The sequence below is a fragment of the Lissotriton vulgaris genome, chromosome 9 (genome assembly GCF_964263255.1).
Source record: "Lissotriton vulgaris chromosome 9, aLisVul1.2, whole genome shotgun sequence".
NCBI classification, from domain to species: Eukaryota; Metazoa; Chordata; class Amphibia; order Caudata; family Salamandridae; genus Lissotriton; species Lissotriton vulgaris.
The window spans coordinates 73,834,398-73,861,479 of NC_141697.1; the positions used below are offsets into that span (position 1 = coordinate 73,834,398).

General features: G+C 46.5%; 1 protein-coding gene across 4 annotated transcripts in view; it reads left to right on the forward strand.

The window, feature by feature from the left end:
- Window positions 1-27,082, forward strand: part of SIPA1L1 (signal induced proliferation associated 1 like 1) — an 847,070-nt gene that overhangs the window by 394,331 nt on the left and 425,657 nt on the right. For all 4 annotated transcript variants that reach the window (XM_086937055.1, XM_086937054.1, XM_086937056.1 and 1 more), the window contains exons 6-8: window positions 822-1,010; window positions 16,697-16,871; window positions 26,225-26,328. In XM_086937055.1, coding sequence (XP_086793181.1) covers window positions 822-1,010; window positions 16,697-16,871; window positions 26,225-26,328 — 468 coding nt within the window. The remainder of the gene's footprint in view (window positions 1-821; window positions 1,011-16,696; window positions 16,872-26,224; window positions 26,329-27,082) is intronic.

The following is a 27,082-nucleotide window of genomic DNA, read 5'->3' on the forward strand; positions in this document are numbered from 1 at the left end:
ATATGTTCTCACAATGTTTCAAGCTTTATTACAAATGTCTTAAAAAGATGTTAATATTTCACTTCTGTTCTTGGATTTTCATCACAATACAATACACTGAACATAATCTTCCCAAAAGTTATTTACAAAAGTTTAAGCTATTGCCATTATAAATTACAATAACTTTTATTTAAGTTTTAATTATTAAAAAAATAAGCCATTGTTATTTGTAATATTAATACATCTAAGTCATGTAAATACAACACATATTGCATTACAAATGCTATAGGTGTCACGTTTGTGAAAGTTAAAACTATTGGCATTGTAAATGACAAAGCTATTAATTTCTCTATTTTCAAAACCAACACAAATAAAAAATGTCATTTACAATACCAATAGCTCAAACTGTCATAATGCGAGACCTATTGCATTGCAAATGCTTGTTAAAATTTGTTTCTGTAACAGTTTGGCTGTGCAATGGGTTCTCATACAGTATAGTATGTTGTAGTAGTATGTACATCACACAACCTATCATTAGTATGGGCTCACAGAACTGACTGTTTCTTTACACCAAATACAAATAGCCTGTATAATTGCACAATTTTGTAGTGGTGCTGGTGTGTGTGGTAAATCTGTGCAGATGTGCAGGTTACTGTTCTTCGGGGAGAGGTTATGCTCATTAGTTTTTCATTCTGGTCCGTACTTGATTGTCCTCCAAACCCATGAGACTGGTTCTGGGCTGTGAGTGTCAGCAAAATACAAGCGTTAGGCAGCCATGACTAAGTGAGACATGGCTGGAATATTGCTGTTTTGGCTCATTAGCACATATTGTTGTTTTCTAGCTCATGACTCTCCGGGGCTCTGTCTTGGAAGATGCGATCCCATCCACGGCAAAGCACGGGACCGCCAGGGGGCTGCCCCTGAAGGAGGTGCTGGAGCACCTCGTGCCTGAGCTGAACGTGCAGTGCCTCCGCCTGGCTTTCAACACTCCCAAGGTGACTGAGCAGCTCATGAAGCTGGATGAACAAGGGGTACGTTGCTTGCATTCCATTTTAAGTGATCCAATGATTATTTGTTTAGCTGTATTTATAAACATACAATCTGTGTAGCTGCCGCTCTGCTAGATGAAAGATATTCAGACAAAGAGTTTATCCAAAAATAGGATCTATATTCATATACAGGGAAAAAGTTGCTAAATGCCTTCGAGTAGACAAATGTATGCCAGCATATTAATTCCAGGCTGTAATAAAAAAGAAATCTGAGGCTGAACTGTTGCCTGTCGCAAGCCCTCCTGCCTTGTCTTATCACACCTATTTGGGGTGTACTGTCTTTGTCAGGTGAAGTATTGACTTTACGTGCGAATGAAGTGTGTGGAGTTGCTCATTGAGTCAGGCTATAGCAGTAGAAGTGTCTTGTTAGAACATTGCACATCTTACTGTACCAAAACATTTCTGTAGTACTGTAAACCTTTGGATATCCATAAACTAGCATTTAGGCCTTGAGATTGTGGGGGCATAACAAGGATTTCAGACCGTTAACCAATCTAATGTCAAGGGGAGTTGGTGTAGTAACTTTGTTACTAGGGATAGGATAGATGGTCCATCTAGATCCTGGCAGTAAATGCACCACAATGGTAGTTAAGTTGCTTCACCAATGTATGTCTCGTTATGTACCTAGTGCAGTCAGTTGGAACCACATCCATGAAGAAATGTATATCTGAGTAGCAATGTAGTTACTTGGTTCTGCTCCGATTCGGGAGCCAATATTTTGAATGGATCACACTTTAAGAGTTACAAAGGTTGGGCTGGCTGCATATTTTTGTTATTTAAAAAAAATCTTTTCACAAATTTTTTCCAAAGCACCCACGTAGCACCACAGTCAGTGCAAGAGTCAGTGTTTGCCCTGATGGTGGTTGCTCATACCTTTTCCTCCTGTAAAGGCCTCCGTTTTAGTACGTTAGTCTAGTAATTGAGCCAATGGTTAAAGCCAGTGTTTTAAGCTTTTTGAGATATAGTGCACTGTACGACAAAATAGACTGATAACTCGTCTGGGGTTTTGAGGACTTGACAGAAATATTTCTGCAAAAAATGCTTGCAAAGTTTTTGCCAATCAGTTAGTAAAAGTGGGTAAATTGATCCTCCAGAATCCTATTTACTGGAATGTACAATTTTTTGTGTGTGTGTGTATAGATGTTCACAAAAAACAAAGGTGAACTCCTTCCATGCATTGAAAGCGCTGGAGTCGTCCGACGCAAAAGTGTTGATATGCGTTGGGCGGCTCCTGCGCGTCCGACTACATGACACAAGAAATCCCTCTCGTGGAGGAACCAGAGGGATTTCCTTCCCCTCAAACAGCCTCGAGAGCTGGGGGAAGAGCTTCCCCAGCTCCCGAGGCTGTCCTGATTCTTTCACTGAAATGACGATCATCAGCGCGCATGCTGCACTGACGTAATTTCAGTGAACCTGAAATGAGCCAGTCGGCTCGTTTCAGTTTCACTGCCTCTGTGCTCAGGGGGCTATTTCAGCCCCATAAGCACCCAGTCAGATGGGAGAGGTATCATTGGAAAGGGGAGAATCCCCCCCTTTCCTATGGTATCCCTCCCTAATGAATCCCTGCTTGGGATTCGCCACAGGAGGGCCATCGCCAAGGAGGGATCCACCCACTAGGCACCAAGGAGAGGGCAGTGGCCCCTTGGGCAAGAGCTTTTGCGCCCCCCCCCCCCCCCCTTCCCCATTGGTTTCCAAAATGTATCTTTCTACGCCCCCCCCCCCCCCCCTTCCCCTGCCGGCAAAGGGGGGAGAGAAAGCCCCCGATCTTTCCCCTCCAACCCCAGGGGGCCAAAAAGCACACAAGGCACCAGGGTTGTATTTATTTTATGTATATAGGGGTAGGGGCTGCCCAAAATGGCCATGCCAATGCCCCACCCCCAAAAAATGTGAGTCTTTCTGCCCCCCGCCTCGCTCCTCCAGGAGGCAGATGAGGGGCAATAGCCTCTGATCTGCCCCCGGTCTGGGCAGAAAGCCCACTTGGCACCAGGGATTGTTTTTTTCTTTTTATATGTAGGGGTGGGAGCTGCCCAGACTGGCCCCACCCCAAAAAAAGTGTTTCTGCCTCCCGCAGGGGCCATTTTTTTGTGAACTGTGGGCTGGTCTGTACACATCTAGGCACGACTAAACAGTCCACATCCCTATGTGCTACTGAAGGCAATTACATTTTTGTAAGGTAGACCTAAAGCTCACTCTACTAGAGGGTAAAACGGCTACTGCAGCTTTAATGAGAAATGTCCCTATAGTTGAGATCTGTATAGCGGCTACACAGAGTTTTGTTCACACATTTACCCAGCTTTATTTGGATTCCTAGGCTATAACAGATGCTCAAGTAGGACAGCAGCACCACCCCAACATCACCGGCACACAACTTCAGCACAGCACCACCTCGGCATCAGCGCGGCACCAGTGAAGCATCACCTCAGCACCAGCGCACCACTAAATCAGCACCACCTGAGCACCACCTCAACATCCCTTCAGTATCACTTAGCACCACGTGAGCACAAGCACACTGCTTCCTCAGTATCATTGCACCACCTTAGCACCATTGCAGCATGCCATCAACATCAGCGCTGCACTGCATCAGCGCATCACCTCAGCGCAGTACTGCCTCAGCATCAGCACAGCATCACTCTGCATCATCACTCTGCATCATCACCCCACCAGCGCAGCATCCCCTCAGGACCAGCGCAGCATCCCCTCAGGACCAGCGCAGCATCCCCTCAGGACCAGCGCAGCATCCCCTCAGGACCAGCGCAGCATCCCCTCAGGACCAGCGCAGCATCCCCTCAGGACCAACGCAGCATCCCCCCCAGCGCCAGCACAGCACCACCTCAACACAAACTTAGCATTACTCGGCACCAGAGCAGCACAACCAGCTCAGCATGACTCCTCACCAGAGCAGCATCGCTCAACACCACCTCTGCACCAGTGCAGTGCCTCTCTGCACAAGTGCAGCGTCTCTCTGCACCAGTGCAGCGTCTCTCTGCACCAGTGCAGCGTCTCTCTGCACCAGTGCAGCGCCTCTCTGCACCAGTGCAGCGCCTCTCTGCACCAGTGCAGCGTCATCAGCGCAGGACCACCTCAGCACCACCTCATCAGCGCAGCACCCCCTCCTCATCGGCGCAGCACCCCCTCCTCATCGGCGCAGCACCCCCTCGTCATCGGCGCAGCACCCCCTCGTCATCGGCGCAGCACCCCCTCGTCATCGGCGCAGCACCCCCTCGTCATCGGCGCAGCACCCCCTCGTCATCGGCGCAGCACCCCCTCGTCATCGGCGCAGCACCCCCTCGTCATCGGCGCAGCACCCCCTCGTCATCGGCGCAGCACCCCCTCCTCATCTGGGCAGCACCCCCTCCTCATCGGGGCAGCACCCCCTCCTCATCGGGGCAGCACCCCCTCCTCATCGGGGCAGCACCCCCTCCTCATCGGGGCAGCACCCCCTCCTCATCGGGGCAGCACCCCTCCTCCTCATCGGGGCAGCACCCCTCCTCCTCAGTTCAGCACCGCCTCCCTCAGCACCCCCATCTCCTCTCCTCAGCTAACTATACTTCACTTTAATCTTTGTTTTTTCTATGAATATCCAGGGCTTTTTTAATGTAAAGTAATATTTTATTGCCATAGCTTACTAGGCATGCCATGCGCAACGTGGGGATCGCTGTCTAACCCCCAGCGAACTGCCAACACACCAGAACCTGCGGCAAACCACCTGCGGCGCCAAACCCCCCCCATTGCACACAGCCTTTGGCTATGTGCAGCGTGGGATTAGTATGGTTAGTCCCCCACAGGCAGCCAAGAAGACTCTGTTGCTGTCCAACCCCTATGGTCCTGCAGCGTTCCCAAGGCCCCTCCCTTTCTCCCTGCAATACTACTGCAAAATTACATAGGGTTTCGCTGAGCTCCGCAATACTGCAACGCTGCGGACAAATTCAACGTTCGAGGCATGTGGGCTGCTGAATTCATATCTGTGAATAGATCGCCGCCTAGTGTTGGGTCCGGATGATTGCACATTGTTGTTCTGGAAGAGTCTTCGAAGTATCACGAGATAGGTGGCTCCTCCCCTGGACTACAGTGCGCTTGGGCATCCTCTCCATCCTCAGATTGTTTTTTCCGCCATTGGTTTCGGATGTACTTTCCTTTACTCGAAGTTCGGAATCGAAAAAAACTTTTCTAAAAGGCCAAAAGGCCTTCGGACTCGTCGGTATTGTTTCGAACGGTGCCGACCGCTTTATTTACAGTTTATTCACCTCAGGACGTCGAATCGGGCCGCAGGCCTTCTCGGCGCCAAGAAGACCGGTCGTCGATGGAACGAAGCCCATTCAAAAGATGCCCTCTTTGAAATTCTAAATACCCACATATAGATAAACATCCTGTATGTAACAAGTGTTTATCTCCAGAACATAATGAAAAAGACTGCCTAGCCTGTGCCCAATTTCGATCCAAAAAGACACTTCGGGTTAGACAGGCCGCAAGGCAAATCATGCAGAAACCAGCGCCAGAGACGGAAAATATCTTCGACGATGAACAAGATCTCATCGAGGCCGAAGATTCAGATCAACAGTTGGATCAAGATTCAGAGTATGACTCCAACTACTATGTCGACGAAGATGAAGACATCGTCGAGGTAGGAGACGACTAACAAGGGATCGGGGCCGTCGAAGACGACTCCAGTGATGAAACGGGGCCAACTACATCGGGGCCAACCGTGAGTACAACGCCCTAAACATACACTTCTATGGTTCCACAGGCTCAGGTCGAGGCATCGCCGGAAGGCCTTAGCCAAGATCTCGAAACACATTCTATAGCCCCGCGATACAGCTCGGCTAAGAATATTAGAAAAGAGCCATCGGATCAACGTAACCCGAAGATGTTGATATCGAAACCAAAAGTTATGGAACCAAAAACGAAACCGAAACTGATCGACAACCGTGTCTTCGGACCAAACTACGTCGATCCATCAGAATCGATCCCAAAGAAAATCGTCGACAATACGGTCTTCGGACCAAACTATGTCGATCCATCGGAGTCAAACACAAGGGTCGTCGAGCCGAAGGCCGGCGCACCTACATCCACTCCAAAACAGAAGGCCGTCGAACCGAAGAGATCGGCGCCGACAGTCGACAACACAAAAAAGGGACTCGAGCCGAAAAAGGTTGTCGAACCGAAACAGAGTCGACAAACCAATGGCTGTGCAACAAAAACATATTGAGCCGAAGAAAATCGAGCCGAGACAGCAAATCATCGGACCAAAAAAACTGTTCCGAAGATGCTACAGAGTCATAAGGGGACTATCGACTCAACAAAAAATGTCGAAACAATAAAAACATCGGCTTCAAAGAAACAGGCACAACCTAAAAAGACTGTTGAAACACAGAAAACTCTCGGACCGATCAAATTTGGTCTACCAATTTCCTCTAAAACAAAGGCAATCGACCCGAAAACCGGTATCGACCCGAAACAAACTAAACCAAAGACATTGGCAAAACAACCAAGAACTACTGAGCAGGAGATCTTCTATCCAGACCCCTACTCAGAAGAAGAATCAAAACTTTACATTGACCCTAATTCTGGCAAAGTCACTCTCTACAAGAGAAAAATCAGACCAGAAACTGAAAAAGAGACTTATGTCTCCCACTCAAAATGAAAAGGGACTGTGCTACGTCACCTATTCTTTTTGAACCTATAAAACAAACTATACCTAACACTGACTCATATACACCCACACACTCAGATGAAGAGGTGGATTATGAGGATAATGAGGAATACAATTACACAGTAGACCCTGACCAAGACATTCAAGCTCAACCATGGGCAGACCCAGTACATCCTGGAGATTCTCCGCCCATTCCAGATGCACCTGCATACCCTGCTAAGCCTTCTCCTACAGAGGATACAGCTGCTTTTAATGCACTTCTAGATAGGGCAGCCCTACATCACAATGTGGAGATGCATGCAGACCCCATTGAGGAGGATTTCCTCTTTGACACTTTTGCAACATCAGAAAGATCTGTCAAAACACTACCTATGTTAAAAGGTGTACTTAAACATGCAGGTGACATATTTAAAGAAACCACTAGAGCACAAGTCATTAACCCCAGAATAGAGAGGAAGTACAGGCCAGCACCAGTAGACCCCACATATATTAAAGGACAACTGCCTTTGGATTCCTTAGTGGTATCCAATGCATGTAAACGTGCAAACTCACAAACCACTGGAGAAGCTCCACCTCCTGACAAAGAATCAAAGATCTTGGAGGCCTCAGGGAAAAGGGTAGCAGCTCAAGCTGCTAATATATGGCGAATATCTAATACATAAGCCCTGTTAGCTAGGTACGACAGGGCACATTATGACACCCTAGAGACACTTCTCCAATATTTACCTGAACCTTACAAGGAACAGGCTGAAGACCTAGTACAGGAGGGAAAGCTAATAACTAACGCCTCCATTAAATGTGCCCTAGACGTGGCAGATACAGCGGCCAGATCAATTAACACCAGTGTTATGCTCAGGAGGCATGCGTGGCTTCGCATCTCAGGTTTCAAAAACGAAGTCCCGTCTACTTTATTAAACCAGCCAGTAAATCCTGACTATTTGTTTGGTCCAGCTGTAGATACAATCCTAGACAAAATGAAAAAGGACACTGAAACAGCTAAGTCTATGGGAGCCTTACAATCCAAACAGCATAGAAGCTCATTTCGTCGCTCCAATTACAGAGGGGCTGCAAGAGGTAGCTCATCACAGCAGACCTCACTCTACAAAGCAAATACGCAAACCACCTACAATAAAAACAATGGAGGTGGATACCGCGGCTATAACAACAAAGGCAGAGGACGAGCGAATAACACCACCAGATCCTCTACCAACACAAAACAGTGACGACTTAGCGCTACCCCCAGACCATACAACACCAGTCGGGGGGCGATTACAGCAGTTCCTACCAGTCTGGCAAAACATCACTACAGACAAGTGGGTAAGGCAAATCATCCAGGATGGCTATTGCCTAGAGCTAACCTCCACACTACCCAACATACCACCAAGACACCGTCCTATGTCTGCAGAACACCTAAACTTATTGCAGCAAGAAGTCATCAGCATGCTGCAAAAAGGGGCCATAGAACTAGTACCATTAGAACATCAGGGTACAGGGGTATACTCACTATAGTTCCTCATCCCCAAAAAGGACGGGTCTCTCAGACCCATATTGGACCCCAGGCCCCTAAATCAATACATTTTATCAGAGCATTTCCATATGCTCACTCTACAACAAGTCTTACCACTGCTGCAACAAGGAGACTTCCTCGCAACTTTGGACCTCAAAGATGCATACTTCCATATACCAATACATCGTGCTCACAGGAAATATCTCTGGTTCACAATACAAAATCAACATTACCAATTCAAAGTCCTTCCATTTGGTGTAACAGCCCCAAGGGTGTTCACAAAATGCCTCGCGACAGTTGCTGCACATTTAAGAAGACAACATATTCACGTCTATCCGTACCTGGATGACTGGCTAATACAAGCAAAGTCGGCCCAGCAATGTGCCAGCCACATGTCCAAAACCATTTACCTCCTACACAGTCTAGGCTTCACGTTGAACTACCCAAAATCTCATCTCCAGCCGTCTCATGTACAACAGTACCTGAGAGCAACAATAAATACTCTGCAAGCAAAAGCATACCCAAGCACTGCAAGAATAAACAGTATGCAACTGCTGATCCAAAAGTTCAAGCCCCAATACTCGCTCTCTGCCCGAGTGTTTATGCAACTCATAGGCATGATGGCTTCGTGCATCTTCATAGTCCCTCACGCAAGACTGCACATGCGTCCGCTACAACAGTGCTTAGCACAGCAGTGGAACAAGGCTCAAGGACAGTTAACAGACCTAGTGTTGGTGACCAGTCGTGCATACAACTCTCTGCATTGGTGGAATCCACAAAACCTTTGCAAGGGACGACTGTTCCAAGAGCCTGTACCACAAATAGTGTTGACAACAGACGCATCCCTGACAGGATGGGGAGCCCATGTCCTTTAGTACACAGTGCAGGGCCTATGGACAACACAACAAAAGAAAATGCACATCAACTTGCTAGAGATGATGGCAATTTTTCTGTCAATGAAAGCGTTCAAAGTACATTTATGCAACAAGACTGTGTTGATCCGGACGGACAACATGACAGTAATGTACTTCATACAGAAACAGGGAGAAACACACTCTCCACAGCCATCACATTTAGCCCAGAGCATGAGGAAGTGGGCCATTCAAAGAAACATTTTTCTCATGGCTGAACAACTCCCAGGCAAGGAAAATCAAATAGCGGCTCTGCTCAGCAGACACAGCCAACAAATGCACGAGTGGGAGATTCATCCCACAGTGCTACAACCATACTTCCAACAGTGGGGTCAACCAGAGATAGACCTGTTCGCCACAAAGGAAAACGCAAAATGCTACTACTTTGCCGCCTGGTTTCCACATCCGCAGTTGCAGGGTAATGCGATATGGATGAACTGGTCAGGCAGATTTGCGTACGCTTTTCCCCCAGCACCGCAAACTGCGCCAACATTCATTGACACTGATCCTGGTTGCTCCAACATGGGCGAGGCAACCTTGGTACACAACTTTTCTAGAACTTTCCGTGGTGCCTCATCAAAGACTGCGGCTAACGCACACTATTCTCACTCAGAGCCAGGGAGACATACAGCACCCAGATCCACAACAACTGAACCTTGCAATCTGGCTCCTGAAATCTTAGAGTTTGGGTACCTAAACTTACCTCCAGATTGTATGAACATTATCAAGGAGGCAAGAAGACCTACTATCAGAGCTTGTTACGCAGCAAAGTGGAAGCGTTTTGTCATTTACTGTAATAACAATGACATAAAACCACTAGATGCTCCCACGCAAAATATCATTTGCTACCTTTTGCACCTACATCGTTGCAATCTAGCTTATTCGTCTATAAGAATACACTTAGCTGCCATTGCAGCTTATCTTAAAAACAGGCAGCATCTTTCGCTGTTTAGAGTGCAGGCAATTAAAGCATTCATGGAGGGACTCAAACGAATAATCCTCCCAAGACACCCACCTTCACATGTCTGGAACCTAAACCTCGTTTTAACCAGACTAATGGGCCCACCATTTGAACCGTTGCATTCATGTGAATTACAATTTCTAACATGGAAGGTAGCTTTTCTTGTAGCTATTACTTCGCTTAGAAGAGTTAGCGAGCTGCAAGCCCTAACTATTCAAGAGCCATTCATCCAGATACATGCAAATAGGGTAGTTCTTAGAACAAACCCTACATTTATGCCAAAAGTGGTATCCCATTTTCATATCAATCAGACAATAGAACTACCAGTGTTCTTTCCAAATCCACAGTCCGTACCTGAAAGGGCTCTACACACACTAGATGTCAAAAGAGCTCTTCTATACTACATTGATAGAACTAAAGATTTTAGGAAAACTAAACAGTTGTTTGTTGCCTTTTCACCACAACACAAAGGCAACCCCATTTCAAAATCTGGGTTAGCCAGATGGATAGTTAAGTGCATTCAAATATGTTATCTAAAAGCAAAACGCACTTTAGTTCCCCCACGAGCGTATTCTACACGCAAACTAGGGGCATCCATGGCTTTCCTAGGAAACATTCCTCTAGAGGAAATATGTAAAGCAGCCACATGGACTACCATACATACTTTCACAAAACACTATTGTGTAGATGTACACTCCAAACAGCAAGCTGCTGTAGGACAGGCTGTTCTAAAAACTCTATTTCAGACTGCTGCAGCTGGCACAGGTAGCCACCGCTAGGGGAGAAACTGTTATACATTCTATGCACAGATATGAATTCAGCAGCCCACATGCCTCGAACGGAATATGCTACTTACCAGTATGCATCTGTTCTTGGCATGTAGGGCTGCTGACATTCATATCGCCCACCCTCCTCCCCGGTGCCTGTCGCAGCTGTAGCATTCATTCATTCTTACTCTTACTCTCTTGCATGGACATCTCTTGCTGTACCACACTCCATCTCTGCCACAATGGAAGAAAGCAATCTGAGGATGGAGAGGATGCCCATGCGCACTGTAGTCCAGGGGAGGAGCCACCTATCTCGTGCTACTTCGAAGACTCTTCCAGGACGATAATGTGCAATCATCCGGACCCAACACTAGGCGACGATCTATGCACAGATATGAATGTCAGCAGCCCTACATGCCAAGAACAGATGCATACTGGTAAGTAGCATATTCCTTTTGACCTCTAGGATGGTCCACTGGATCCCCAACACACAACGTGCCGGGGGGGGGGGGGGGGGGCAGGGTACCCCCTACCTTGCCCCCTTATTTCATATCTTTATTTTCTGTGGCACAGGGGCCTTTTTCCAGAGGCATAACATGTCAGCTGCAACTATCTGTTCAAGTTGCTAGCAGCCAATCACTTTGTGTTTCCAGCTCGTAGTACCACGGTACACTGTGGAAGTATCCTCCTATTTATATATACGACACTTTGAACCTTAGTTCTTCAAAAACTACTGAACATATTTACGCTAAATCACCAAAAAAAGCATGATTTCTGGGTTAAGATCTAGCTTTCTGCCAAATTTGGTGTCATTCCGTTCAGCTGTTTTGGCTGTAGCATGGATTTTATTGATTCATGTGAAATTGCATGGGAGAAACAGATTTTGGGACCCCTCCTTTTTTCTGGCGAAAGGATTAGGACAGGTTTTTTTTTTAATGGGACATGAAAGATTGTGGATTTTGCAGTACATTAACCTAGCACCTCACTGCTGCAGAGGTCAGCAGTTGCAATTGTCACGTTAATGATAGAGCCTCTCTTGACCAAAAGCTTTTCCACTCCACCCGTAAATATGAAGTTGCGACTTTAAGTGGAAGGTATTTAACTGCAATTACTGGAAAGGGTCACAGGCTTGGGACACTATTAAAATAGTGAAGGGAATGGTACAAGTGTCTAAAGAAAGTAATATAGCCTTTACGAGGGTAAAAGACATGGTGGGAAGAGCCTGTCACAATAACATTATTATTCTAGCTGTGCCCGAAAGGGGTGAATCAGGGTACAGTAACCAGTTGCAGCAAAATATAACCAGAAACTTAAGCTATACTCTTAGAAGTCTTTGTATTTGAGTGTGCACATAGCTCCCACGCTGAAACATGGTGAATACTTATGACCTGTAGTGGCAAATATGCTGAGCATTGGGGACCAAGAAGGAAAACCTGTTTCACAAAAATCAAAAGATCAGATCTCACCCTGGCAGTCAAATGTGTTTTCTAAACATTAGGGGCCGTGAAGGCACTAATTACATTTAAAAATCACCCTATATGGCATAGCACAATTTTCCACAAATCCAGAGGCTGCTTTGTCGTCTGTGGAAACACTTGAGTTCCAACTACAAGCTGTGCGGAGATAGCCTAAATCAAGTGATTATTTAGGAGATTGACAATTGCAGAAAGGGTAGTAAGCTCTTTAGCCCACTGCATGGAGGCAGTCCTGTTAGAGAAAGGGTTGACCCAAGTAAACTAAATACAAACTGGATGCTGGTCGGTGTATGTAGTGATACGGGTTATAATTCAGTGTATCAATTCTATTTTTTCTTTTTTTGTTTTGTTGCTTTTGTGACACAGTAGTCAAACATATAGGGGTGTGCCCCAATTACCCCTCAGTACCTGGGCATAGAACATCTCAAAACATTAACATGGCTTCTAGTGTGGATAAGTCGCATAATTATTTGTACCACAGTGAAGCATCAATTTATCACTGGGACATCATCATGATTTGTATTAAAAAAATGTATTTACTTCACTATGGTGTAGTATTCCTTACTCCACATACAAAGTAGCTGAAGCACTTGCTAATCGTAAAAGAACAAGAGACATAATCACCATGAATCCTAACACAAAATCACAAATTAATCTCAAGCTGTCTTGTCTTCAGTCTTCATTGTTTACTAACAAAGTGTGGTTGAACTCCTCATTTCATGCACAATCCACACAGTATGTAGTCCTTAAATGGTATCACATTAATGGGCTATCCTGTCTTGATTTTTATTTATGCGTCCATCTAATAATTTTCGCTCTTAGAATTTTTACGGCTCCTCTAAAAAGTATTGTCTGTCAAACAGATGCAGCACCATTTAAGGTCATCCTCCTATGTGGATTGTGCATTAAATGAGGAGTTTATGAATTAGTTCAGAGGAATGAGGCAACTTATTACATGGTTTTGTAGAGAATACATCGAGTGTGTACATTTGGGTGATCTAGTTGTCTCATTAGGGGGCGTTCTGAAGCGTTTGAATGGGATTAAACGGTTTGCAACAATTTCTTGCACTGGTTGGGCATGATACCCAGAAACAAGTGAGAAAAACATATTCGGCGATATTAGATCGCAAAAACACCAAAAGACTCAAGTAAAGCAGTGCACTATATGTTGGCATCTGCAGCCCACTCACACTCCAGAACTATGCCTCCAAACTTATCCTAGACTTCCCCAGAAGTGCATACACCACGCCCTACCTTACGGAACTGCACAGTCTACCCATCTAGAAGTGCTGCAAATTCAAGCTTCATTTCCATGCCTACAAAGCTCTCCACAACGCAGGGCCAGTCTACCTCCACGACCGACGCAACTCTACCAAATCTCCAGACATCTAAGCTCCACTTCTCTCTCCCTCGCACGAATCCACCGCATCTGCAAAGCAAGGCAGCAGGTCGCCCTTTTTCCATCCTCACACCCATTAAGTGGAACAAACTCCCTCTCCATATCAGAACTACCACTCCACTTTTCAACATCAGCATGAAGCTGAAGACCTGAATGTTTAACTAGGAGCACCTAAAGACCTACGCTTCTGCTCCGGTGCCTTGATACCCTCACAGGTGATGAGGTGCACCATCAAAATCTACATAACATAACTCTCCATTGACACTGCCACAAGGAAGGTTAAATTCCTGGCCGTGACACTTTATTTTGATGCTATGAGCAGGGGTGGACATCAGTAAGTGATCGTACTTTGTTCCCAGGTAGTTAATTGGGACACAAACTAATAATAAAAATTCAAGACTACTTGGGCTTTAGGCATTTGGGGTTGTGATTTCATTAATCATAATTTTATGTAAGGTTATCGGTAGGGTGACTAAAATATGTGAAAATAGGGGTGAATCCTTACAACACAGCTTAAGTTAACCACAATAGACTGTGACCCAGAGGTAGTGCTGAGTCCACCTATTATGGTGGAAGCACCTATCAACAATCTCAATGTCAGCAGAGCATCTCACCCCAATGAGTGAGCAGTTAATTCTCTAAAGCTCACGTAAACAGTCTGGCCAAACATCAAGAATACTCTGGAGCATTCTAGCTCTAAAAATGCGGGGATCAAAAATGATAGTCTGGCCCAAATAGAGAACTGAATAAATTGGGCTTTTTCACACCCCTTTCTTCAATAAATATGGACATTTCAGAGTTACCCAGGGCTATGTGCATTTATCACTCAATAGGTCATGGTTGGTACGCTCTTATCAGACCGGGTTTATGCCGGGTAGGGCGCCTGTTTATTCTATAAAGACTTTACAGCATCTAAAGCAGCGAGCCAGGTAGTTCAATGATGGCTGCCCTAGATGGTGACAAGCCCTTTGCTTTGATTTGATAGTGTGACCATATGTAATATTTTATTGTTGTTTTTGACCTTTATTGAGTACCGAAAAGATGTGCTCAACCTGCTCCATAATAACATGTTAAGTACACGTTTGAGAAATAATGGCATCTCGTACATAGATGTTCAAAATGGAGCTAAGTAAGAATTCCCACTTTCTCTCCACATGTGTGTCTTGGCCATGGAGCTACATGCTTTGCGTGCCAGGGAGATATGAGGTGGGGGTGTTGTATCCTGGTCCCTGAACAAGAAAATAGCTTATGACAAACATGGCAAAGTGTCACGTGACTTCTTTGTGTGAGCTGGAATGAAATCTGAGCTGTTCCCAGTTGGCGATACGGTTCCTCACTTACAAATAAATGCAGGCTTGTTTAGTATAATCGGATATAACCTGTAGAATATATTTGATAGGGAGGTTGAGAAATTGGTATGTGTTGTGTGCTTTTGCAAGTGTTGTTGGGTAGATGTGGGGGGAGGGAAGAGCCATGAATATGCTTACTTGGCCTGTTCAGTGTCCGGGCCATTACAGGTTCTTTCACTCAGCTTATCAACAATGTATGGTTAAATGATAGTGATCAAAGCACACATGCGACAATAGAAAGAATACAAATAGGACTTTTTATTATGTATTTTTCTTTGACTTCTGCTCAGATCACTTTGGGTACAGCAGCCTTGTAGTTTGCAGATTAACATAGGCCTCTCACTGTTCCCTTTCCTGTAATCAACCGTAGGCAATATGCTAAATGTATACATTTTGATATACACAAATGGGAGACTTGTTTGCTGATGCTAAACATTGGAAGTGAAGGGTAGTGAATCCATGTTGCTGCTACGTTGATCAGGACAAATTAGAGTAGCTATTTTAGTTGGATGGGGCTGGAAAATTATGTTATTTGTACGATTGATACAATTACCTTCGTACATAATGCTGGAGGAAATGGTAAACTGACTTCTAGCAGCCACCCACTACTTTAGGGGGTTGCTAGCACATCGCATATCACAGCAAAGGGACATATGGGAGCAAGAACTATGGGTACAGTTTTCAGAGAAATAATGTTACAATGCTCGTTTAGTCATTGTTAACATTCAATTCATGATGTTAGAGCTTGCATTAAGAATACTCAGTTTGCTTGTGAAACACTGGATGCTTAGGAGCCAGTTAAAGAAAGGGGTTCCCCACCCCCCAGATACCTCTCTGCTTGTGTTGGATGAGGGAGCTGGATTACTCTAGCGACACAGATGCCATTTCAGAAGATCCAAACATCCCAAGCAGTGCCTTGTGACATGTGGGTAGAGTCTAGAGCTTGTATGTGTAGTCGGACTGATTTTGGGCTGATGCCTGTAGAGTATGAAGGTGTAAACTGAGATGTTGAAAAACACTTACACTGGTGGATAACCAGGTAACGCCAGGCCCTGGTCTGCACTTGTGAGTAGGTTATGACCAGAAGATTTGGTTTATGTTCTATATCACAGGCCATATTTTAATTATGAACTTCTTAACAGAAATTACTTGTGTATTTGTATCTGCACAATAGTTAGCCATTTACAAAATAGGACTGGATATCCTGAATAAAAATATGCTTGATGTTCCCATGACTTCCCCCGTTCCAATTTTCCAACCACACCCTGTTCTTTTCGGATTATTGCACTATTTCTCTAAGGTTTCCAATCGTAGTCGTGACTGTCGAATCCCTCTTTACGCGTTGACGGCAAAACTAATGAAACCTCCCAAAAAGTTCCGTCTGAATAGAGGTCTGTACTTTATACAGAGTATGATTTAACCCAAAGTGCAGAACATTTTGAAAATCCAATGCAAAACATCCTTTAAAGAGATTTAAAGATTTTTATTTTAAGTAATGGACTGGAGTGATGGGGTTATTCTGAATGCTTATCTCACTCGCCACTAAGAACCACCACTCCAGTGTGTGGTACCTCTTTCTAGCTTATGAAGCAGTAGGTCTTTAACAGTACATAGTGTGCTGACTCTTTAGTCTTTACTAATTTTTGCAGATCAGCTACCAGCAGAAGGTGGGAATCATGTATTGCAAAGCTGGGCAAAGCACCGAAGAAGAGATGTACAACAACGAGTCCGCAAGTCCTGCCTTCGAAGAGTTCCTCCAGCTTTTGGGAGAGCGGGTTCGACTAAAAGGATTCGAGAAATACCGGGCCCAGCTGGATACCAAGAGTGAGTACAGCCTCGACTAGCTTGTGTGCTCGGCACTCCAGGTCATGATTGATGTGAGGCTGTTCATGTGTAGGCAGTTTGAGTATCAAGAAAGCCACATCTTTTCTCTGTTCATGCAGCTCTGTCACTAGGGTATTTTATAAAAATACTACGCTAGCAGCATTTTCTCATTATTCAGAACATCTTACCATTAACTATTTACTCGATGACGAGATTAATAAAGAAGCAGTACAAGGATTTATGATTTTATTGAGGTTTTTTTTCTTCAAGTTGATTACAATCTGTCCTTTTGGTTTGTATGAAAGGATCTTAATTCGTGAATAAGCAGAGATTTTGGTAAATATTAGACACCGAAATGTACATTTACTAAGCATATCATTACGAATTAAACCTATGAAAAATGTCTCATTACCTTGTTAGTAAATAAGAATTCTTTTCAGCGTGTCCTCTAGTTTGTGAGAGCTCAGCACACAGCTTTTTTAATTATGAAATTACACCGATTTGTTTTTTTTTCTTCTTTATATATTCTCAACTTAGCAGAATGTTAGGTGGCCTGCTGTCTGATGGCTATTTGCAGTTCCATCCCTGCAATTTGAATTGTTCTCTAAGCTTGGTGCCTTCACGGCTTAGCACTGGACTCCTTCCTGAGGTGCATTCATGACTGTTCGCATCCATGCCAAAGTCTTTCAGAGCCCTAAAACCAGGGCTGCTGCTCATTACCAAAACAAGGCAGTGCTGTTTCATGCTTAGAAAAAGCACAATCCTCCACTTAAACTTTTTCTGGGTTACCTATGGATATTTCCCAAGAATGGATCAGCCTGTTAGTGGAAGAGGTTTGGTTGGCAGCTATTTGCAGACTCATGACATCCAGCCTAAACTCTCCAGCTACTCCAGTTGAGAATTCTGCTGCAATTTATCTGCCCTTCTGGAGGCATCCTGCACTGGTGTCCATGCCCAGGGCCGGCCCTAAATCAGATTGACCGGGACACTACCCTGGGTGGAAAGAGAATTTGATGCGTGTTCTTGGGGCGGGCTTTGTTGTGGTGTAACAGCAGCATATGTGAGGAAGATGGGGGGAGACCAGGGGTTTGATGGGGTGCTAATAATTATGCTTAAGTACATAAAAGGCTAATTACAAAGTCTTTAAGGGACACGATTGAGACCAAGTGTTATGGACGAGCTGCTTTTTGATTGACAGTGACAGCTCCCTGCTGATACCCTTGCAATATTGGGGGCCTGGGCCCAGCTTGCCCATAACCATGGCCGGCCCTGTCCAGCTTACGGAAGAAGAGAAACAGGTTTTCCGATCTGTGGTCTGCAGGATTACTCCCAGAGAGACTTGTCAAGAGAAGCTCTCCCGTCATGCCACTTCTGCAAATTTTCCCCCTTGCTCATATCTTTTTGAGAATTGAACACCATGTTCCCTCTATGCTACCTCACCCTCGGACTTCACCTTTCAGGATGTGAATCGAAAGAAAATGTGAGAAATGCACGTCTCTCCTTATGGGGCTAGTATGGTTGAAGATTTGAGCTCTTACCACTGACCCCGCACCCTACTTACCAGTCAGCCCAGAGACTCTGGATTCTTTTTTCTGGTGGTCGACCACTGGGGTGTGTCCTGCATTTATAATATTCACCTCTTACCTCAGTTTCAGTACCCTTGTCTTTTGGGTGATCAGCATTATTACATACTTTTGATACATTTAAGCCTCTCGTTATGTTTCTTGCCCACAGCTGGTTGCTATATTACAGCTCTTCATATACCACCTCAGGCTTCTTTTATTGTGCCCTCTCACACCCACTGGGCTTCTGAACTGCGTTTCTCTCGCGTCTCAAAACATTTCTTATCACTACACTTATCAATTGGCAATTGTCCATACTAATCTTTGTGGGACTGGATACCTTCAGCTGTAAATTAAGAGGCTTTTTGTGCCACTACAACATGTTTGTTTATCATACATGGTAGACTTTGCTCGCTGTGTATTTGAGTGGCATTTATCTGATAGACACATCCAGCCACAGATTTCTTACTTGTGAATTTAGCAGGCATCAGACTGTATCTGGAAGATTTTTCTTGAGTAGCATCCCTGCGTGCTGATACGTGGCATCGGTCCACTCTGCGTGACGTTGTTGGCATAGTCATCGTGACATCCGTGTCGTCTATTTAGAAGCCACCACTGCGCGGTGATGTCCGTTCTTTTCTTTCCGCGCCAGCCAGTGCAGATCCTTCTAAGAAAGCTACCCCGTCATTTTTAACAGTCTTTTTTTTTACTTTTTGTCAAAGGTTTTTCATTGTTGTGTAGGTTTTCTATCCTGTCTAAAAAGACTTTGTGGCGCCTATCACCACGCCATGTCGATCACGAGTTCCCACCTCATGTGTCTGGAGCACGACCCGAAGTCATGCTATGACTGCCGGACCATGGTGCCTCAGGCTTTGAGGAAGCAGTCCCTTCAGCTGCTTTCGGCCTGGTGTTAGGCTCCTCGGAGGTCCCCACAGTGGTCTTGTTCCCGGGTGAGAGGAAAGTCTGAGCACCGCTCTGGGGGCTTCAAGTCTTCATCCGCCCATTCGACGTCCTTGAGGGGGTCCTGTAAGAAGCACAAGAAGTCGAAGCGCGCTTTGACTTCACCCTGTCTGTCACAGAACGTGGCTGAGGAGTTTCGACGAGCTAGGCCCTGTTCTGCGGAACGTGTGCTGGGGTAGTCTGTTTTTCCCTCCCTTTCCATGACCGGGAGCGACACCCCCACCCAATTGAAAGAATATTATGATGCCATGTGTGCCATTTTTGGGTGGCCTGACCCTTCTGGCGCGCCTTTGGGTCCCGCTGGCTCAGTAAGAGGAGTTCCCTTGGGTTCCATGCCGGCGGCTCCAGCACCCAAGGCTCCTCATGGATCCAGACCAGCATCGGTCGCACCTCCTCGACCTTCCCCGTCGCAGCATCTGACGCAGAGACTCCTGACAGCCACTTTATCCCCACTCTAATCCACAACAAGATGGAGCCACCGGGCCCTCAGACTCTGCCCCATCCTCAGCCTTCTTTTGAGGGGCTACGATTGGAGGAAGATTGGGAGGGGTTGCAGGACCCCTTATAAGTCCCTCCTTATACTGAAAAAATGGACTGGTATGAGGAACTGGGTGATGCCAGTGGCTTGGATACCTCTCCAGAGCCTGGCTTTCTCTCCTCTCCTAACCTGGCTTCAGAGGAGGGCGCTTCTTTTGCAATGGTGGTACGTAGGGCTGCGGAGGTCTTGGACCTGCAGCTTCCTACTGTGGAGGTCAAGACCAGTGTCTTGATGGAGATCCTGCAGCCTGGTGTCTCCATTTAAGAACCCTTGCTGCCATTTAATAAGGCCTTAACAGATGCTCTTCTGGGCACCTGGTCCAAGCCCACCACAGGAGCACGTGTGAATAAAACAAATGCCCGCCGCCTCTGCCCTGGGCAACCCAGCTTTCCTCACATTCCAACCCGATCCCTGAGAGCTTGGTGGTCAAAGCCTATACCTCTCATGGCGCCTTGATGCCTTCGGGCTTAGTTGTGCGTTTATAAATTTCATTTCATTTCATTCATTTCACCCCTGGATAGGGAATCCAAAAGGCTGGATAACTCTGTAAAGAAAATATTCTCTTCCACTAGCCTAGCATTGCGGTCGGTAAACACTAAATTCCTCTTGTGCCGTTACTCCCATTCGTTATGGGAGGTGCTTGCGCACATGCTGCCACAAGTCCTGGAGGAGGCCCGGGCTGTCCCTTTTCAAGCTGTTGCAGATGGGAGAGATGCAGCGAAGTTTACCATCCGATGTGTTTTTGACATGACAGACTGGATGGGCAGAGCGATTTCCTCGACAATGGCCATGAGGCGCCATGTCTGGCAGAGAATGTATGGCTTCTCTGAGTATGTCCAAGCTAACCTTATGGACATGCCCTTTGATGGCTCCTGTCTCTTCGTAGATAGGACTGACGCAGCGCTAGAATGCTTCAGGGAGTCATGGGCTTCAATCAAATCCTTGGACCTTTCTGTATCATCCTGTCCTGCATCCCCCTTTCTCTCCTTTTGTGACAACGGAAGGGGCTTCTAGCCATCCGAAGTCGAATCCACATCCACCAACACAGAACACGCCAGCAACCTTGTCATCATCCTAGACCGCAAACTCACCATGCAACAGTAAATGAACGCAGTCTCCTCTGCCTGCTTCCACAGCCTTCACTTATCCGAAAGATCTTCTGGTGGCTCCCTGTCAACTCCAGAAAGAACATCACTCAAGCCCTAGACACTAGCCGACTGGACTATGGCAACACGCTCGACGCAGGAACCACCACCCTATTTCTGAATGGACTCCAGACAATACAGAACTCAACTGCCAGTTGACCTCCCCAAACAGTCCCATGTCACCTCCCACCTCAGCAGTGCTTGATGTATATACTGGGAGGTTTCCAGGTATTCGATGAGTTGACAGTAGATGGCCTTCTCAAGGACATTGGTGGGTAATTGGAGCAGAGAGATGGGGCGGAAGTCTTTAAGTTCCCTGGGGTTGGCGGAGGTGTTCTTGAGGAGGTGGTTTGACTTCTGCGTGTTTCCCCTGATCGGGGAAGGCGGCCTTGGTGGAAGTGTTGAGAATGGAGGTGAGTTCGCAGCGGATTTCCTTGCTTTAGAGATTTAAGAAGTGGTGGGGGCTGAGGTCCGTGGGTGCTTGATGACTGTCATGCTCTGTGGTGAACAGTTCCCATGCGGTGAGCGGATGGTTGTGGGTGGTGTCGATTGGCATGGAGTGGTTGTAGAGGTCGGTAGGTTGGGGTTTGAAGTTCCTATACATGGTGGATATCTTATCGTGGAAATAGCCCATCAAGGTGTTGCAGAGTTCCTGGGAAGGGGGAGCTTGTGTTCTCGCTGGCTGATGGGCAGGAGAACTCTTCTCACTCAAATACTATCCATGAGAGCTCACGCACTGGTCCCCTGCCCGTCTTTTGGCCTTAATCATATTCTTCACAAGTGACCATGCACAGGTCTGCTGTACATCTCTTGGCTCTGATCCCATTAATCAGTGGCTACGTACATGTCTATTGGCCCTGAGCCTATTCATCCGTGACTGCACCGTAGCTCATGATGGATTTGGTTTGTGTTTTCATATATGAACGTCAATATCCCACGGAATTGTTACTGGCCCACCCACGTACCTTTCCCTCTTCTGAAATGTAAATGGGTGGGTGGTTATTTTCAGGAATGCTGGCTACACGAACATGCCACTTTGGCGAGAGTAAATAGTGCCTACCTCTGCCAGTTTAGATGACGAAGGCCCTGTTATCTGCTCCGGTAGGGCCTTGCTAGCAGCCCTGGTAGGGCCAAGCTAGCAGCCCTGGTAGGGCCGGGCTAGCAGTTCTGGTGTAACCTGGCTAGCAGTTCTGGTGTAACCTGGCTAGCAGTTCTGGTGTAACCTGGCTAGCATCTCTGGTGTAACCTGGCTAGCAGCTCTGGTGTAACCTGGCTAGCAGCTCTGGTGGGGCTTGGCTAGCAGCTCTGGTGGGGCTTGGCTAGCAGCTCTGGTGGGGCTTGGCTAGCAGCTCTGGTGGGGCTTGGCTAGCAGCTCTGGTGGGGCTTGGCTAGCAGCTCTGGTGGGGCTTGGCTAGCAGCTCTGGGCTTGGCTAGCAGCTCTGGTGGGGCTTGGCTAGCAGCTCTGGTGGGGCTTGGCTAGCAGCTCTGGTGGGGCTTGGCTAGCAGCTCTGGTGGGGCTTGGCTAGCAGCTCTGGTGGGGCTTGGCTAGCAGCTCTGGTGGGGCCTGGCTAGCAGCTCTGGTGGGGCCTGGCTAGCAGCTCTGGTGGGGCCTGGCTAGCAGCTCTGGTGGGGCCTGGCTAGCAGCTCTGGTGGGGCCTGGCTAGCCGCTCTGGTGGAGCCTGGCTAGCAGCTCTGGTGGAGCCTGGCTAGCAGCTTTGGTATGTAGGGATTCAAAGTAAAAAAATGTTTTCAGATTTGATTACAAGTTTCTGGGCAAGGGCTGGCACCACCTGACCTATTAGAGAGACGAATCGAAAACAATGTTAGCAGCTGCCTGGCGTTCAAAGGCTCGGGACCACCTTCAGGCAGAAATGTTTTTGAGTTCATTTTCCATAAACGATTTCTTGGCCCTGGAATGTGCCTCGCATCAGCAGATTGGAAACTATGGGTAATTGTGAAGCCGGCCTTGCAAGAGAGCGCCGCTCTGGGCTCGGAAGGCGCAGTCGGAGCCGTGTTATTGTGGTTTATCCGTGTGCAGACAGCATGCGTGAGGCGTGACTCCTCCACGCAGGATAATCCGTGCGTCTGGATGAGCCCGGCCCTGAGAGCAGGCGCAGCCCCACCCTGCTTATTTGCACCTGGGCAGTGACCGCGAGCCCTAGGAAGAAGCAGGGGCCAAAGGGAGGAGAAACACCATGGCGGTAGAAAAGTAGCTGTTTCTGTCAGACCCTTTCTTGGAGAGAGCGACTTGGGGGATTTTTTGTTGAATTTGTAATAGTTGAGATGAACTATGTTTAACAGTTCGTTTGATTACTGGATGTTTTTCTTCCCAGACCTTTTCAAGAAGTAGATGAATGCTGGAGCGTGTTTCCATGAGTGCAGACATCTTTCTTGGTAGCTTTGATATCTTGCTGATATCAGTGGCCTTGTAAGTAAACACAAAAATCTATACTGGGGGAATTGTTCCGGCTTTGATCCGAAAAGAGATGGGGAGCCTGGAGAACACCAGCCAGGGAGCCCCTTGTGGTTATTCATTTACAGGAAGGATGAGCTGGAAAGTTTGGTTTTGACCTATTTCTAAGTGTTGTTTTTATTAGGAATCTTGAAGGTACGGCGAATTAAGGGTAGAGCTTTGCAGCTGTGATCGCTCATCAGGCCTTCGGGGTGTTGGCTGGAGAGGAAGGTGGCAGCGGTGCCCGAGAGAGCTGGAACCTGACCGGTGTCCTGCTGGCAGCGCAGGGATTTTGGTGGCCTAGCCGGTACAAAAATAAAAACCATCTCCTAAAGCCGGTATTTTTTCAGACTTTATCTCCGCACACTTCAAACGGCAAACATAAATTGAAATCACTTTGTGTGTTTTTTTGAACTGCGATCATGACCCATGACTGACGCACGTAAACAAAGATCGAAAAAGTCATGGTACACATGAAGACGTACAATTTTGTTCAAATCCCCCTTTGGTCTCCTGTCCAGACCTTTTCAGGTGTTTAAACAGCCACAAATGGCTGGTATTTTTCTCTTGGAAAGGTGGAAATCCTACGCACCAACGTTGCTGTGGACTCATTGGAAAGTACGCCTCCGGTTGGATTGTAAAAGACTATCATAATGAAGGTATAGTCTGCCCCCGCCCCTGGCGGCGGCTCCTCTGCACCTGCTGGGTGCTTGGAAGGGGACACCGTCTTGGCTTGATTGAGTCCACAAGATAAAGGAAGCCGTTTCCAGACACACCTTTGAACAATTCTGAGCTCAGCCTGAGTGAACGGCTGCCTTAAAGAACCAAAAATGATCCTACATGAAAACTACCGACGCGTTCCAGTTGTATCCTCAGCGTCGATCCTTTTGCTCTTCCCGCCCCTTTAATCCTCTCCGCTCTCCAGAAACACTTGCATGCAGAGCAAAATAGCCCCTAGGTTTTTATTTTTTTAAAGTACTACAGAAGTGATGCGTGTGTGTCAGTCTTAAACCGCCATCTCTTTTGATTTCGTATATATTATGAAACTACTTGTTTAATGTCCCTCCAATTCACAATATTATGTTTACTTCAGTCCAGAGTAAAGTCGCTGCCTCTTTAGTTCTTGTTTATGCTTTTAAAAACTGCATATAGAATTATAGATGGGGAAACTTACTGAATACAAAATATATTTTCCACCAGAGCTTTCCGAATGACATACACAACGAGAGCGAATTTCGAGCTCTCTCTGATGACACTCAGCCTCGCGAGGTGAAAATATCCTTGTTATTTAAAGTTACTCCATCTTTAATTTTATGTTGTGTATGACTCCGCCCAAAACAGCTACTTCTGCTTCCACGACGTAACTGCAGCAGAGGAATAACGGGGAAAGCATATATAACATGTTAAAAGATGTATATTAACAACAAATCCCTTGGCTCGCGCCTCGCACCCCAGCGCCATCTGCTCCCGCGCGCTCCGTGCCAGCCCTCCGCCGCGCGCCAGCCACAGCCGCGCGCTCACGCTGGGAGCAGCTCAGCGCGAGCCGCCGTCCGCGTGGGGCTGCAGAGGCCTGCTCCGGCGGGAGAGGAGGGGGTCGGTGCAGGCACAGAGCCGCGCACGCCCCCGTCTCTGGTGAGACTGCCAGCTGCCATGCCCGGGTCTGTGGGGACCAGGGCAGAGGCGGCCAGCCCTTCCCCGGGTGACGCCACAACAGCGCTAATCACTCTGGTAACTCCTGTTGAGACATCACTGCAGTGAATAGCCGGGTTTCGATCAGGGTATTCACGATAAGAGGCTTCCTATGGAAGTCATATTTAACAAGCCAATACATTATGATTCTCCGACTCCGCAGGTAGGGAAGAGCAAGCGTGCCACTGCAGAGCCTTGGCCACGAACCCTGCCACAGCCTGGAGTGAACGCACCAGGTGATGCCTGGAATTGTATACTTATGTGATAGCGGTGTCGATGCCAGTTTAACACTGTTTTTCATTGCTTTCCTGCTGGGACATTTCTGCTTGTACTGTATAGCACTTGGGCGCCGCCCAGGGCTGCTACCCCTTGGAGCTCGGGGGTGTTTTCAGTCCCAGGGCTCGAACCGGCATGGAGGTCCCGGACTCCCATAATTAACCGGCTCTCCAAGCGCCACATTGAGCCTCCTGGCAGTAGTGCATAACATGGAAATGACTGAAGGGTCTTATCTGAAGGCTATCGCATGAAGAAAGGGGGGGGGGGGGAGGCATAGAGAGGAGCAATGGATTATAAGGATTCAAGGTTTTTAAGGACTTTGGTGGACTGTGATTGGTTCCGTTTTTCTGTTAACTTTATCTGCGGTTAGTGGAAAAGGTAGTTCTTAATGTTGGTTTGAAGGCTGCTGTAATGAATATATTAGCGTAATGCTCACCGCCCTGTCCTTAATAGAATTACAACTTTCCCTTATGACAGCTACAAAATTTTACGTTTGTGCATACAAGTTTGCAGTCTTGGTACATGACATTTTGCTAAGTTGACTGACTGAATCGAAGTTACTGTATGCTTAACAAACCATCTTCTTAATGTAGCGTGACTAAAAGTTGTCAGTCGATTTAAGTTAATTCATAGGGATAGCTACAACATTTTGCAAGTAGAGTGCAAGAGTTGTTTTTCTTTCAAGATCGCAGCTGCTTTGGAATAATACAGATTTTTCTTCCTGATTCCAGCGGACTCCACTGGCACCCACTCTCTTTATACCACCTACAAAGATTATGAAATTATGTTCCATGTTTCAACCATGCTGCCATACACTCCGAACAACAAGCAACAGGTAGGACATTTATTACTCATGACAAGTAGTGGATACATGCATTATGTTTTTAAAGTTGCAGTTGGGTTCTATGGTGATAAAAAATGCAATTCTTTAAGGTGTGTCAGATGCAAAGGCCACATTCTAGGTCCTAAATTGATTAAAGGGAGCACTTTATTTGTTGAAGCTCATATTTTGCATATACCTCTTAGCAAGGGATTTAAGCTATATATATTCTTTTATCCAAGCTCCATTTTTTTTGTCATCCAGAAATTAAGATCTGAAATAGCAGCAGTTCAAGATCAAAATGTACTTGTAAGACTGGATGTAGTGCAAAAGGAGAAGGTACAGGACACTAGGGACTCGAGTCACTGGATTATTTCAGATGCAAGTCTACCCTCATCTTGGAAAACTTCTTTAGACAGGCCATGACGCACATGATTTACAAAGTATGAACAGCGTGTAAATATATGGAACTGCTTGTGCGTGTTGATGTATAGTTTACACATTTGAAAGGATTTGAAAAATAGCTGCGGATCACGGACACAATATCTTATCAAAAATATACTTGTCAAAGTGTCCAATATCTTTTACCATAATATTGTGATCCTATACTTATAATGGTTAGGAGTTTACCGTGGTCTGCTGCTGCTGTTGTGTCCTGTCGGGGCTTTCGGCTGTCTTCTGTGTGGCGTGCTTTTGCTGTACTCCTGCCAGGGGCCGGAAGGAAGGAGAAGGCGAACACCAGCCTGCCCCGCGCTCACCTGCCTGCTGT